At 43.6% G+C, this 14,998-nt stretch overlaps 1 protein-coding gene across 2 annotated transcripts in view; it reads left to right on the top strand.

Moving 5' to 3' along the window:
* scara5 (scavenger receptor class A, member 5 (putative)) overlaps positions 1-14,998 on the top strand; it is a 112,509-nt gene that overhangs the window by 7,840 nt on the left and 89,671 nt on the right. For both annotated transcript variants that reach the window (XM_040017331.1, XM_040017330.1), the window contains one exon: positions 2,313-2,430. In XM_040017331.1, coding sequence (XP_039873265.1) covers positions 2,319-2,430 — 112 coding nt within the window. In that variant the 5' untranslated portion in view covers positions 2,313-2,318. The remainder of the gene's footprint in view (positions 1-2,312; positions 2,431-14,998) is intronic.

The following is a 14,998-nucleotide window of genomic DNA, read 5'->3' as shown; positions in this document are numbered from 1 at the left end:
ATATTTGGTTTGCCTTATGCATACTGTGGGAAACCCTGCCCAAGCTAGAAAAGTAAACATGCTCGACGTAAAGTAAACAGTCTGGTGAACGAGTTCATGCTATTAGAACTTAAACATGCATGCTAATAAGTTCCTCGTTTTATTTAAGTCCTTAAGACTTAAATAAAATGTAAACCTCTGTGTGCTTTTATTAAAACTGAGTTACACAAGAGGTCATGTAACTCAGCTGCTTGATGACACTGTCAACCTGGTGCTCAAGGTGGGATTACTGCTTCCAAGAGAAGGATCTACTGGAATCCATAAATAAATCTGTTAAAATGCTCTGCATTCCTCACCTTGGGTATTTGAGAGAAAATATAAAGTCAAACAAAATGCAGCAATGAATTTTGCTAATATAATTTTTTACATTTCACAGTGTTAGAATTTTTTTCTTTGCATTTTCTTCTTTTATTCCAACAATATATTTGGAAATATTGAGCAGTCTGTCGGATTCTAGTTGTTCATTAGCTCAAAGATACACTTGAGCTAATGATTAATTAAATCATTTATTTTTAATGTTATCATAAGTTATTACTCTTCAAATTATTGCTGGAATCTCAAATTAGAAATGGTAGTGTTCATATGATGCTAAACTGGCTGTAATCCCCAGCTTAGTTACTGGTAATTAAGTCATGTTTTCAATCAAGGGTTAAATTGGAATTACAACATGGATCCTTCTCATTCCAAGTACATGTGTTTACCTAGGTGTGTCTGGAAAAAATGCGTAATTAAACAGTGATTATTTACTGGTTACAGAATTAACATGTAAGTGAAAACTTAATTGTCTAATACAATCAAACACAGTACATTCCCATGTTTAAAACTTGCGTTGTCACATGTTTAAAGATATGAAAACAGCATATGTGTAAACTGGAAATCTCTCAACAGTAGTATCCCATCTAACCAAAAATCCAACATCCAGAAAGTACAGAGCAAAAACTGCTTTTTATTTTTGTGGGCAAAATTTCTTATTCTGCTGCCACTGCAGACTCAATATATTTCAGAAAGTGGTTGTTAATTAGATACACTGTTCATCAGATAATTTATAAAATTGAGTATGGCTACCAGCTCTATATTTACTCACTTACCATTTCCACTTGGGCTGACATTCAAATACTCCACCATGTTTTGGAAAACTGGCACAGAAGTTAAACCAAATTGCTTGAGGAGCAGAAGCCACTTCCACACACTGCTCACTGCCAGTTGGTATGAAAGGTGAATAACTCCTTTTCTCATGGCCTATGACTGACCTTTCATAATGTTTTATGTGTTTTCATTCATACCTTTTTCTAAATGTTGCTTTCTAAAAGCAAAAAGACTAATGTAATTGGGCTGAAACATGACTTCTCTCCATCTCTGCTGGCTGAGGAAACAAATCGCATAACACTGGCTTAAAGACTGCCATATCACAAGTGTTTCCTTCTGTTTAGCTTGGAAATGTGTGTTTATTGTTGTTTAAAGCTGATCAGCGCTCCCACAGCTGCTCTACCTCATTCGCAGTAATAGAAGGCAGTAGATCACACTTACTTTTTAAGGACCACCTGTACTTGTGAGATGCTGACAGTGTGGACTGTGTAGAAAGAAAGATGGAAGTTGAAGTCAGATTGTGGAAATCTATGGGGGGAAAAAACGTCGACTCCTTTGATTCAGGCCTCAGTAGACAGTTTGCTGTTTACTTGTAGTCAAAAGGTATGATAAAGAATGGTCTGGTTTTGTGCATGCCTACCTTGTGATTGACAAGTCAATCCTGTATGAGCATGACTCTTTTAGTTTCCTACTAGCAGAAATACACTCTGGTTTCAACACACAAAGGTGGCAACAGAAAAAGCTTCCCACTGGGACTTCAATAACCAAAAGGTGACTCTAAGGTGGCTGTGCCCATATTTTGCATATAGACAGTGGTTGACAGTCACTGAAAAAGTACATTCAATAACTGCAACCATTGCGGTCACAATGTAAGTAGTGAAAACTGTACATTTAATCTTCAGTTAACATCGCATGCTGTTTTTAGGATGAAGAAGAAGCTGTGTCTCTGCTTGAACATTGTATAACAGCATGGTTTCTGAGCAGATCATTTTAAATATTAGCATTTGAGGCTAACCAAAATAAAATACTGAAATGTAGCTAATATACAGGAAGCGGACTGATCCAGATTTTGGTTTCCATGTGCGTGTAAACTCACTCAACATTAGATTAAACTTTCAAATATTTATTTTGGTTTTAGAGAGATTACAATCCTAAAATAAGCATATGTATTTTCTCTGTTCTCTCAGGGGGAGATGGAGAACAAGGCCATGTATCTGAGCACAAATGAAGAGAGAGAGAACGTCTCGATTTATGAAGAGGCCTATGATGGACACAACTTGTCCAAACTCAACCTGTGTGATGAAGGTAGGAGGAATAACTGAGCTGTGAAAGTGCTGAGTTGAACCCAAGGCTTGCTGCTTTAGTTCTTTTAACTAAAATGCAGGCTTTTTCCAAAGGAACAACCTCGATTTAACCTCCCAGAGCACCCACTGCATGTCCTGCTGCAATAAGTAGGTGATCACAGATGTTTGTAGTGAAGGTTGTTCTCTAATGACAAGGACAGCTCTGAAAACTTATCGGAAAAAGCAGGAAACAAAATGGAAAAATAACTGATTTTCAGGATCTTTTATTCATATATATACAAAAGCCACCCACACGCTGATAACAAAGACCGGATCTGTCAAGTGCGCTAACACACAGGCACAATGCTGTCACCCTTTGGCTCTCACATTGCTCTCACTGTGGTCATCTATAGAAGCCAGAAATATCCAGGAGCAACATCTGTATATGTGTGTAAATGCAGGTGCAGCTGAATGAATCCGCAGTTGACCCTGTGGTGGTCTCAGGTTTCAGTGCAGGAACGGCCAGTTTGTTGGGAAAGACTTATTAAATGTTAACTTAAGAATTTGTTGACATTTTAATGGAAAGTGGACAATGGCCGTACAGATCAGAAACTGTCCTCGTCCACTTTTACTAATCCAAGAACACTTTCACACCTCATTCAATTAAAGAGAGCATTTCTACCAAACAGTTTTAAAGCACAAGACTCTGACAGAATTTTAAAAACAGAGGTTAAATTAACCAGGCAGATTGCCCAAAACTCTAGTTTCTCAAATGACAGCTTGAGACTAACTGCTACATACACAACCTTACGAGTTAAGATGGCCAACTTTTATGGCTACATCTGAAACTAATAAATATATGTACAATATATAATATATAGTATATAGTATATGCATTTCTGGATGTGTATACTAAATATTTTTCTACGTGTGTGTGTGTGTGTGTGTGTGTACACATATTTTACAAATTAAATAGAGTAAACAATAAATAAAATATATAAAAATATACAGAGTTGAGACATGTGCAAAACAGTAGCATTACTGTACAGTATGGAGTGCATAATGTTAAAGTTCCAGTAGTGAAGCTGAGGTGTCTATGAAGTGTTCAGCAGTCTGATGGCCTGATGGAAGAAGCTGTCTCTCAGTCTGCTGGTACGGGACCGGATGCTGCAGAACCTCCTTCCTGATGGAAGTAGTCTGAACAGTTTATGGCTGGGGTGACTGGAGTCCTTGATGATCCTCCCCGCTTTCCTCAGGCACCGCTTCCTGTAGATGTCTTGGAGGGAGGGAAGCTCACCTCCAATTATCCGTTCAGAGCATCGCACTACTCGCTGGAGAGCTTTGCAGTTGTAGGCGGTGCTGTTGCCATACCAGGTGGTGATGCATCCAGTGAGGATGCTCTCAATGGCACAGTGATAGAAGGTCCTGAGGATGCGGGGGCTCATGCCGAATCTTTTCAGTCTCCTGAGAAAGAAGAGGCGCTGCTGCGCCTTCTTCACTGTTTTGTTTGTGTGTACTGACCACGTAAGATCCTCAGCCAGATGTACACCAAGGAACCGGAAGCTGCTCACTCTCTCCACAGCAGCGCCGTTGATGGTGATGGGGGTGTGTACTTCTCTGCACCTCCGGAAGTCCACTATCAACTCCTTTGTCTTTGCGACGTTGAGAGTGAGATGGTTGTCTTGACACCAGTGGGTCAGGGCGCTGACCTCCTCCCTGTAAGCTGTCTCATCACTGTTGGTGATAAGACCCACCACTGTAGTGTCGTCCGCAAACTTCACAATGATGTTGGAGTTGTTAGTGGCTGTGCAGTCGTAGGTGTAGAGTGAGTATAGGAGAGGGCTCAGTACACATCCCTGTGGAGCACCAGTGTTCAGTGTGACGGGGGATGAGGTGATGCTGCCCAGTCTGACCACTTGGCGTCTGTCAGACAGGAAGCTAAGGATCCAGCTGCAGAGGGAGCTGCTCAGTCCTAGATCCTGCAGTTTCCTGTCCAGCTTCGAGGGAACGATGGTATTGAATGCTGAGCTGTAATCTACAAACAGCATTCTCACATACGTGTCTCTCTTCTCCAGGTGTGACAGGGCAGTGTGTAGTGTCAGGGCTATGGCATCATCAGTGGACCTGTTGTGGCGGTATGCGAACTGTAGAGGGTCCAGTGAGTCGGGTAGTGCAGAGCAGATGAAGTCCCTGACCAGCTTCTCGAAGCATTTGCTTATGATGGGGGTCAGGGCTACAGGTCGCCAGTCGTTCAATGAGGAGATGGTGGAGGATTTGGGTACAGGGACGATGGTGGCCATTTTGAAGCAGGCTGGGACTACAGACAGAGAGAGGGAAAGGTTGAAGATGTGCGTGAACACTCCAGCCAGCTGAGCCGCGCATGACTTGAGGACGCGGCCGGGAATCCCGTTCGGACCAGTAGCTTTGCGTGCGTTCACCTTCCTGAAGCACTTCCGCACATCCTCCTCAGACACAGTGTGCGCACTGACGTCATCCGCGGTGCGCACACTGTCCAGTCTCATGGTGTTCGCTGTGTCGAATCTAGCGTAGAATACGTTTAGATCCTCACACAGAGAGGCCGTGGTCTGCGGTGTGCTGGTTTTCCCTCTAAAGTCTGTGATCGTGTTTAGTCCCTGCCACATACTCCGAGGGTTGTCAAACTGTTGCACTTACATGTTAAGATGCCAAACTTTTACTGAAACATGCTCTTTGGCTGCTACTCTTCATCTTTGTGACAACTGAACAGGGGGTGATTTGTTTATCACACACCTATTTAAGTTTGAAGTTTGGCTTACAGTTAACATTAGTGAGGTGTTGTTACTTTAAGTGGTGAAAACCAAAACGGGCAGTTACAGTTGTTAGCTGTGTGGTAAGCTTCACCTCAGCTTATTTATTTAAGTCACACAGACCTAGAGATGGTTTGGTGACTCCTGGCAACAACCAGTGACTAGGGAAAGATGTGTATTTCCTGACCGGTTGGTGAGTGGTTGCTGTAGGTTGCTGGCTGACTCCAGATAAAATTAGTCACAAAAGCTATACAGTCTTTTGGCTTCTCTCTTTAGGGGTCACCACAGCAGATCTGCCTCTACCTCACATTATTTAAAATATCCTCCTCTGTCACAATAAACATTTTCCTTTTCCTTTACATTTCTGTTAAAACTACATTCATGAACTCTGTGGTCTTCCTCTTTTTCTCCTCCCCTCCCATGACATATTTTGTTTGGGATACCCACCATCCCTGCTCTGTACATGTCCAAATCATCACAGCATTGTGTCTCTCTCTCTTGATCGGAGCTAATCTCGTCCCTCATGCTCACTCCCAACTAGCAGATTGCTGTAATCACCCATAGTTAGACACTGACTGGTCTGCAAACAGTTGCCAACTGCTCACTAAGTGCTAACAAAACTGTGAAGAGTGTGAAGCCACTCAGAAACAGGGAATGTTCACTTGCAGTTAACATATATCAAAAGTTACATCCTCTTTGTGACCAATTTCACCCACTGACAACAACCTCCAGCAGCCATGGAAAGGCAAGTGGTTGCTGGAGGTTGGTGATTGCCAGAGATACACTAACCGGTCTCTATCCCTGTGTGACTGAAGCCTTACAAAGCTGGATAGAATGTACTCATGTTTACTGTGACAGAGGAGGATATTTTAGATAATGTGAGGTGGAGGCAGATGATCTGCTGTGGTGACCCCTAAAGAAAGAAGGCAAAAGAAGAAAACAAACGTGTAGCTTTTGTGACTGATTTTATCTGGATTCAGCCAGTAACCTACAGCAACCACTCGCCAGCCACTCAGGAAATACACATTTTTCCCAATTTTTCTCTGTGGAAGGCATTTGAAACATTTGCTAATGTAGTTATGTGATAAATAATATATCTTGTTCTATCATTATTTCCACTAACAGCAGAGCTGATTCTATCCTGTCCTCCAACCCACAGGTCAAAGTGTTCCTGGGTTATCAATATCTGTGATAATTATCTGGGCACAGAATGCCAGAGCTTCCTCAAACATAACTTATTTATTTCCTATCAATTGTTTAATTTCTATTAATTACCTTGGTCATATCACACTGTGTTGGTGTTTTTTTAATTATTGTGGTTTAACAATGATGCACATAGACAAATAGTCACTTGTAGCATATAAACTATTGGTTTTAAAGGGACCATAATGATAACGCTGTGGAGATAACGCTGTAGGTAGGTCATCAGCATCACTAATGGAGCAAATTTTGCTGACTGACTGGCCAGGTTACATCCACAGATGACTGGTGTACTGGACAAGAATTTGAGGCTAAATTATGCTCTGTTTATTTGCTGTTTATGAATCAGAATAACTATTTACTACATTTTTATACTTTTGAGAGATATTCCCAGATCACAAAGGTAAGATAACAGAGGCTGCAAGTATTGGAAAGTCTGAGTGCTATTAATTATGTCATAGTTTGGCTGTTTTTGTGCACAGCTGGGATTCTAGGTTTGTGTCTTTGGCCGGCCTTATCTGTGGTTTGTCATATATAAGAGAAGCCAGTGTGTCACTGCTTCCCCAGTTAATCAATAAAATCATCATCAGAAAGCTGAGATGCTGGGGTAAAGTGAAGATTACTAGGGCTTTAATCACTAAGAGCACCGTAAGCACAAGCTAGCAGGGCAGTGAGGAGGGGACACATCAGGCTCGAGACCAGAATAAAGCAACTGAGCCTAGCGCGAGTACACCCTAAAACTGGATTTATTTTTTTTTTTTTTAAACAGCACAAGATCTAGCAGCAAATTCTCTACAAAAAATACATAATGCAAATATGATTTACAGAGAAGGAAAAAAAAGTTAACACAGTTTACCCAAGCAAATGGAACATGCTAATTTTAAATGATGTTGTCATTCATTGAGGGAAAAGGTTATCCAAAGCTACCTGGCTCTTTGTGAAAAAAGTGTTCGCCTAGAGGGAAATAGCAAAGACCCAGCAAGAACCACAGTCAAGCAGGAATAACTGGAAATGCATCTTTTCACATAGCCGTTTTGGCCCACTCTTTTACGCAGAATTGTTTTAATGAGTCCAGCGTTATTGGAAGGTTTTCAAGGATGAACGACCTGTTTAAGGTTATACCAAAAAGCATCTCAACCTGGACTTTGACTAAGCCACTCCAGAACTGTCATTTTGTTTTTTTAGAGCCATTTATTTTATTATTGTTGAATCGTGAACCTTAACTGAGGCAAGTGAGGCCTGCGATTCTTTAGATGTCGTTCTGCTTTTTTTGGGACGTCCTAGATGGGTTGTTGATGTGGTCTTCGGGTAATTTTGGCAGGCCCGTCACTCCTTGGACGATTTGACACTGTTAGACGTTTTCTCCCTGTGTATAATGGCTCTCACCAATGTTTCACTGAAGTCCCAAAGCCTTGGAAATGGCTTTGCAATCATTTCCAGACCGATAAATGTCAGTGATTTTGTTTCTCAGCTGCTTCTTTAGATGTTTCTTTAGATGATGTGATGCTTTTTGAGGTCTTAGCCTGCCTCATTTCATCAGACAGGATCTATTTCACTGATGTTTTGATTCAACAGCTCTGCCAGTAATCAGGCCTGGGTGCAGCCAGTGAAATTGAGCTTAGCTTTCCAAAATTGTGGTTAATTGTTTAATTCATGATTCAACAATGAGGACAAGCCCTTTTTCACAGCACTGTAGCTGCATTTTCTTTTCAAAATTTGCTCATAATCTATAAGCACAACCTAATCTACTTTTATCCAGTCATAGAACAGTTATAACACCTCCACCAGATCGACTCAGGAGACATTATGTATTTGTGTTGGAGAGTCTCTTTTATTTTGGAAGAAAAATCCTTGCTTGGTGGTCTTATAATTTAAAGTGTCATTAAGTCCCCCCCCCACAGTCTCATGGATGATTAGGAATTATAATAGCACGCTATTATTAATTTGACGTTCACATGTTAATGGTTAAACGTGCAAGCTTAGAATGGGGTCTTTAAAAAAAATCACCTGTCAATTACAGAGACCTACAGAGTGCCAAGTGTTTATGGAATCTGTTATACTTGCCAGACAGCATGTGTATTTGATCTGGAAAGTTACATTTAAAAGAACAGCAAAATTCAGCCATTTTACCCAAGCGCGTGTACATACCCAGACTCACACTAACTCAGCTGGAAACAAACAGATTCTGTAGATTTGTCAAAATCAGTAGGATTTTTTTGTTGCTTCTCCAAGTTGACTAATAAAGGAAAGCTCAAAGTTTGCTAATTCCAGTCTAATCTGTTTATTAAACAGTGCTGTATGCTAACAACATATCGCCAAAGACACATGAATCAAAAACATAAAACAGGACGATAATATCATTTCCAAATGAGTCGAGTTACTTACTGACTGGCTTCCTTTGCTCTCAGATGTCAGTTGAAAAAGAAACACTCTTAGTTAAAGTCACCAACTCAGGCTTAGATAGTATTCTTTTTTATAAAACAGCCAGTACAATGTTATCATGCTGAAGAAAATCACAAATGTAGGAGTTTTTAAAAGACAGTGTGGTAAATAAGCATAGCTGTCTTTTTTTGGTCTCCACCACCTGTGCTTACAGTAGCCTGTGAAGCTTGTGAAAGGGGGCAACTAGTCTAGCTTAGTATAAAGACTGAGGGAAAAAAATCTGGCTGTCCAAAGTTTAATTATATGCCTCCTACTACCTCTAAACTGTTTATTTAAGTCATACAAGCCCAGTTAAAGGAGTTACAACTCATTTCTTGTGGGGAAAAAACCGTCACATATTCAATTTCCAGTGTTTATGCTAAGTTAATCACCTCTCTCGCTCCATACTTGCATAATATACAAACATACACACATGTATGCCATGGAAACGATTTTCTCATCTCGTATACATCCCAAACTGTTAAAGGTCCAGTAACGCATGTCTCACAGTCACGCTGAAATGTTTGATAATGTTTCCCTCGTGATACATGTTGTTATGAAAATGTTTGCTGAGATTAAAGAGCGTTACGTGTCATTGTTTTCAGTTTAGTATTCCAACATCACTTAAAGAGGCAGACTGGCTTAGAGGACCATTTTGGTTTCTATACATTCCAACTATGTGACACGTACATACATCTAAGCCAGCTGTGTTTGTCTAATGCTGGAGGTGTGTGTGTTCTTCATCATAAAGTGTGTGTGTGTGTGTGTGTGTGTGTGTGTGTGTGTGTGTGTGTGTGTGTGTGTGTGTGTGTGTGTGTGTGTGTGTGAGATGGATTGTCACGGTCCAAATGAAACCCTGCTGCTGGGAGGCTGCAGAATCAGTGTTTTTATTCAAAAGTCAAATTCAAGCCAACATCATGACTGTTGACAGGAAGATGGACTCTCATTATAAACTCGTGTGAGATTTTTATCACAGCGTTCATGTTTTCCCTCAGATACCTACGGCCTTTTTCCCAAGACATTTCGGATCAAGCAAGATCGGTGGAAAGCATGCCTCTGTACCCTTTGGAGACTGACTGATCCATGTATTTGATACAGTTATGTCGTCAAATGTATTTAGGTAATCAGATTCTGAGAAATCATAGCAAATTAATCCCATTAAAGAGATCAAGATAATGTTAACATTTCACATTTTTCCATGTGGTTTATCTTAATAAGAATGTTTAATATTTAGCTGTAGTTTTCCGCTTTCCTCTTGATATGTAAAACAGCTTTCCACAAATAACTTTTCCCTCTTGATAAGAGTTGGAAACTTAAGTGCATTTGTAAAACGAAAGATATGCTTTATTATACTAGGCTTAAGTATTTTTTTTACTATAAATGGAAATTGCTTATATTTTAAATAAGGCAATGTAAGCATTGTATTGTTTATTTGTCCATACTAGTTGTATTTTAGAACTTTTCTAATTTACCAAACAACTTTGTGTAATATTAAAATTAATTATCCAGACAGTGAACAGAAATTAAGAGTAGCTAGCTAGTTTAATTTAATCAGTTCAGTGCTGGCCCTCAATGGCTTTAATTCTGAGTTCTTTATGAAATCAAGAACTTCTTTTCCAACAAAAAACAAAAACCTTACATTTCAAATCAGAAATCTTGCTTCTGTATTCTGTTCAGAAAGCTACTTACAATCATAGCCACTTCACTGGTTGCATCTTTCTAGTACTGGGTTGGACAATCTATTGCATAAATGCGTGCTAACATCACACAGTAGCTGCAGATTTGTCAGATGCACATCATGATATGAATCAGCTGCTCCAAAACCTCCCGAAGGTTCTCTAATAGACTGAGAATTGTTGACTGTGAAGGACTGTGTATGATAGCCTCCTGGAAACTACTATTAGAAGTAGTGCTGCTCATAAGCATTAGCAACAAAAAGTCACGTATGCTGTGACATTTAAACAATGCTAAATTGGTACTAAGGGACCCAAAGTGTGCCAAGACAATATCACTAAATCACCATCAGCCTATAATGTCAGATGTTGCTATAAGGAAGGATGAATCAGTGTGTTTATACTTTTCTGACCCCACTATCTGAATGTTGCAGCACAAATTAAGATACACAAACCAGGGAATGTTTTTTCCAATCTTCAGTTGTTCAACATTGGTGATTCTTAGCAAACTGTAGCCCCAGTTTCAAGTTAGTTAACAGGGGGTCATTTTAACCCTGTGTACATGCGTAAATACAGTGAGTTACTGCCAAGCATTGGCTGAACAGATATTCACATTAACAAGCAGTTAAAATTAGTAGTGCAACGGATCACGGTTGATCCGAAATCCGAACCGATCCCACTCCACGGTTCGGTACGCACGTGATCCGAAGATTCGAAAAAGAAAAAAAAAAGTATGTGTATGGTGGCGTGGTGGGTCTGTCAAGCGATAGTTATGGCCAGCGCTAGCGGTCCAAGTGGCAGAGCAGAGGAGTTTGCGGCATTTAAGCAGCACTTTGCTGCCCAATCCAACCGGGCTAAAGTTATTACAAAAGCTACTGGTGTTTAGCTGCAGACGGGAGGCCGTATTCCGTTGTGCAAAACAAGGGGTTTAAACTGTGATGAACGTGCTTGAGCCACGCTATGATATCTCGTTGCGCGTCCATTTCAGTGTGACAAGGTCGTTCCAAGCATGTATGAGCAGGAGAAGTATAGGCCCTGTCTCAATATGCGTACTTGTGCGTACTTGCGTTCTCACGTACTCGTGATACGTTATCAGTCGGAGACCAAGTACTGTTCCAATTCAAAGTACTCATCAAGCCGAGAACGCGAAAAGTCCTGGATGTGTTCTCGCTCCGCCTGTTTTATCGAGCATGCATCAGTGGTGACTTGTGTGGACTTGGTACAGCTAAATATCCCAGAATGCATTTCGTCCAAAACTCAAACGCGGCAATGGCGGACGAGCGGGGCTGAAAACTTTTAAATATTACTCTTTCTGGGTCACAAAATAAACTTTTAAGTTATTTTCAAGCGAGAATGTAGCTGTGTAAACTTCAAATATCTGCTCGATTTATGAAGATGTCATATATTTCCAAACGTGCTCCGACGTTTTCGGAGACGTCTGTGACCCACCAGCTCCATAGCAGACAGTGAGGTCGAGGATCACTAGAGCCGGCGAGAACAGCGGACTCCCGGCACATCGTTTTCAACGCCCCCACGGTCTTTTCGCTACTCAGGTTAAACAAACCCCAAACCCCAGCAGCTGTCTATTGTACTAAAATAAAAATAAAGGCGTTCTAACATCACATCTGCTTGTTTTTAAAAGTTATGGCTGAACTGTCCCAGGCATCTTCTGTTGCCCTAACTACAAATGGGTGGACCTCCAAGGCAACGGAAAGCCACATGACCATGACCGCTCGTTATATCACAGCGGAGTGGTAGATACAAAGCCCTGCACTGCCCTATAGATTACATTAGATTAGATGAAACTTTATTTAACCCTCGGGTGGGTTCCTCCGGGAAATTCAGTTTCCAGTAGCACAGCACCGACAGAAGTTTCAGAATGTCCCGCCTTCACTGTTGTGATTGGTGTGGGGGTAGGGACAGGCTTAGGGTGTCGGGGGGTTCCCCGGAGGCATCTTCCTTGGGGGGCTCAACCCGGGGTAGCGGTCATGTCCGGTTAGGGGCTCTGTTGGCTCTCAGGTGACTGTTTCCTCGTGGCTGCGTGCAGTGGGGCTAGAGGAGGGTCTGTGCTGATGGACGTGGGTTACTGACCTGGTAGCCTGGCTGCCCCTGGGTGGGTCCAGGATGGGCGTGAGGTCCTTGGGGCGCTCTGTCTCTGGGCTGGGGCCCTGGCCGGGCCTCGGGTGCTTGGGTCCCGGTTGGTGTGTTGCCGGGGTTGTGGGCGGGTGGGTGCATGGGGGCCCAGCCCTGGCGCAGGGTGCCGCCGGTGCGTCGAGCCACCTGGGGGGCTCTTCAACTGGTGGGGAAGATTGTCACATCTTGCAGGAGCTTTCCTCTCTTCAGGAACTCTCTCTGCAGGAAGGGGAGATGCAGGAGAGGTGGAGGAAGATCTCAGCCTGGGCGTCTATTGTCTTATGTAGTCTGGAAGATGAGTGGATGGTGGGGTGGGTGCAGTTTTCTCTGTGGTGGGGTTGGGTGGACTGTCCCGGGCTCTGTGGGGCCGGGAGGCGCTGCTGCACTGGGCCCCGGTCTGAATGGGCCTGGGCCCCCTTTCCCTGGCGGGTCGCGGAGTATGGGGGTGCCTACTGGGGTCAGCGGGGGAGCTGGCCCCAGAGAGGGGTCACTTGCCCCTCCCTTCCTTCCCTCCCCATCTCCAGCTGCCTCCCTCTTCCCGCTCCACCACAACCACCCACACATGCAGGGCCTTGGAGTAGGGGTATGTCACCAGGGTGCAGAGGAGGCTACCCCCCCCCCCTCCCTCTGTCTCCTTCTGGCTGCCTCTGCCTCAATTTTATCCCACAACTTAGACATTCACATTACTCACACTCTCATTACACATACATATAGGATCTTGGGGGTGGGCACGCTACACGGACTCCAAAGGACCATCAGGGTGTACACCTCACCCCTGGCGTCGTTGCCCACCTCTCAATTTTAAATACACGTAGACATTGAGGGCTAGCAGGAGGGGCTATGCGCTTACCTGCTGCTCTCTGGCAGGTAGATCCATGCCCTCCTGGGTTTTAAATGCACCTTAGAACACACATGCATCAACACTACAATGAGCGGGTGGAGGTAGGTTTGGAGTCTTCTCTCACCCCCATTCTCTGCGGCCTGCTGGAGCGGGGGGCCAGGAGGAGGAGTTGGCCGTCCGACTGCGGTCTTGAGTGTGGGGCCTCCCTGCTGCTGCTGAGTCGGGGCGGTCTGCCTCTCCCCACCGCAGGGAAAAGGGTAACACCACCTGGGTCTGGGTGCAGTTCCCCCCTCCAGGGGCAAGGGTACCTAGACCCGGTTCGTAGAGTACGCTTGGGGAGTGTGATCGTGTGTACAGCGTCTCTTTATGTCTGTCTCCACGTTGGTTGAGTGTGGAGTAAGTGCATATGAGAGCATGAGGGTGGGGATGGATGTTTGTATCTGTGTGTGCCTGTATGTCTGTGTCTATATGTTAGATTGGGTATCAGACGCCACCTCTCTGGGGACATCTCAGGCCCTCCAAGGTTTGGAGGTCTATCTCCCCCCACCACCACTTCCCCTGCCAGTGGCGGACTCCCTCAGACATCGGTGCGTTGGTGGTTCTTTGTGTCTGGGGATGGGCATCCAGGTACACACCGGCTCACTCCTTGGCGGCCGCTTATCGGGGCCTGGAGCCTGGGGCTCGCTCGGGCCACTTCGGAGCCCCCGGCCTCTCGGCCTGGGGCTCGGTCACTCAGGCACAGCTGGCTGCCGGCGGAGCTCACGGGCGCGTCACTGCAACTCCCCCTGGCTTCTGCTCCGCGGCTGCTGAGTGACCCCTCATCTGGGACTCTCCTCAGCTCTTACTGGGACAGTGGCGCGGCTGCCCCTCTGTTGGTCTTCCTTGGTCTCTTGTGTTCTGGGGGCCTCTGGATGTCTGGAGTTTTGATCTCCTCCATACCTGCTTCATGCCCTGGAGGACGGGGCTGTGGCCCCCCCACACCCTCTAGCAGATCATTACATGAAGGAACCTTTTAAAAAAAAACAAGCGCGTCCATGCTCACAGGTGTACACATGGGTGATCACACCCACAAACTACACCCTTTTTGGCTCCTACCTCAAAGCACACTGTGTTCTGTTGATCTTATGTGCTGCACAATAATGTTTAATATTTAGTATTTACTGTCATATTCCCATATATCATTGTGATGTTGTTTATTCTATTACTCTTGTTCTCTTCTGCTTGTTTTCTTTTTTCTTTCTCAGCAGGTGATCCAGGTGATCGGTATATGCATTTTTTTTTCTTTTTTCTTTTTTTTCTTTTTTTTTTCCTGCCCATTCTGTTGGTTTTTGTTTTTTGCCCTTCTCCCCCATCCCTCTTCTCAGCTGTTTCTCTTTCCCTCTTTCTTTCTCCCCTTCTTTCCTCCAGTCAAGTCTGTCCCGTATTCAGCAAGTGAAAATAAAATAAACAATAAAAGGTGAATCAAATGGACCATTATGGCAAGGCTGGGATGGTCAATTTGGTAAAGTAAATCCGTTGGGCATCTTTCTTTGCCTT

This window comes from Simochromis diagramma, unplaced genomic scaffold, assembly GCF_900408965.1.
Source record: "Simochromis diagramma unplaced genomic scaffold, fSimDia1.1 OVJJ01000802.1, whole genome shotgun sequence".
Lineage (NCBI taxonomy): Eukaryota > Metazoa > Chordata > Actinopteri > Cichliformes > Cichlidae > Simochromis > Simochromis diagramma.
The sequence above is the reverse complement of the archived record's forward strand: the minus strand, read 5'-3'. Positions and strand labels throughout refer to the sequence as shown.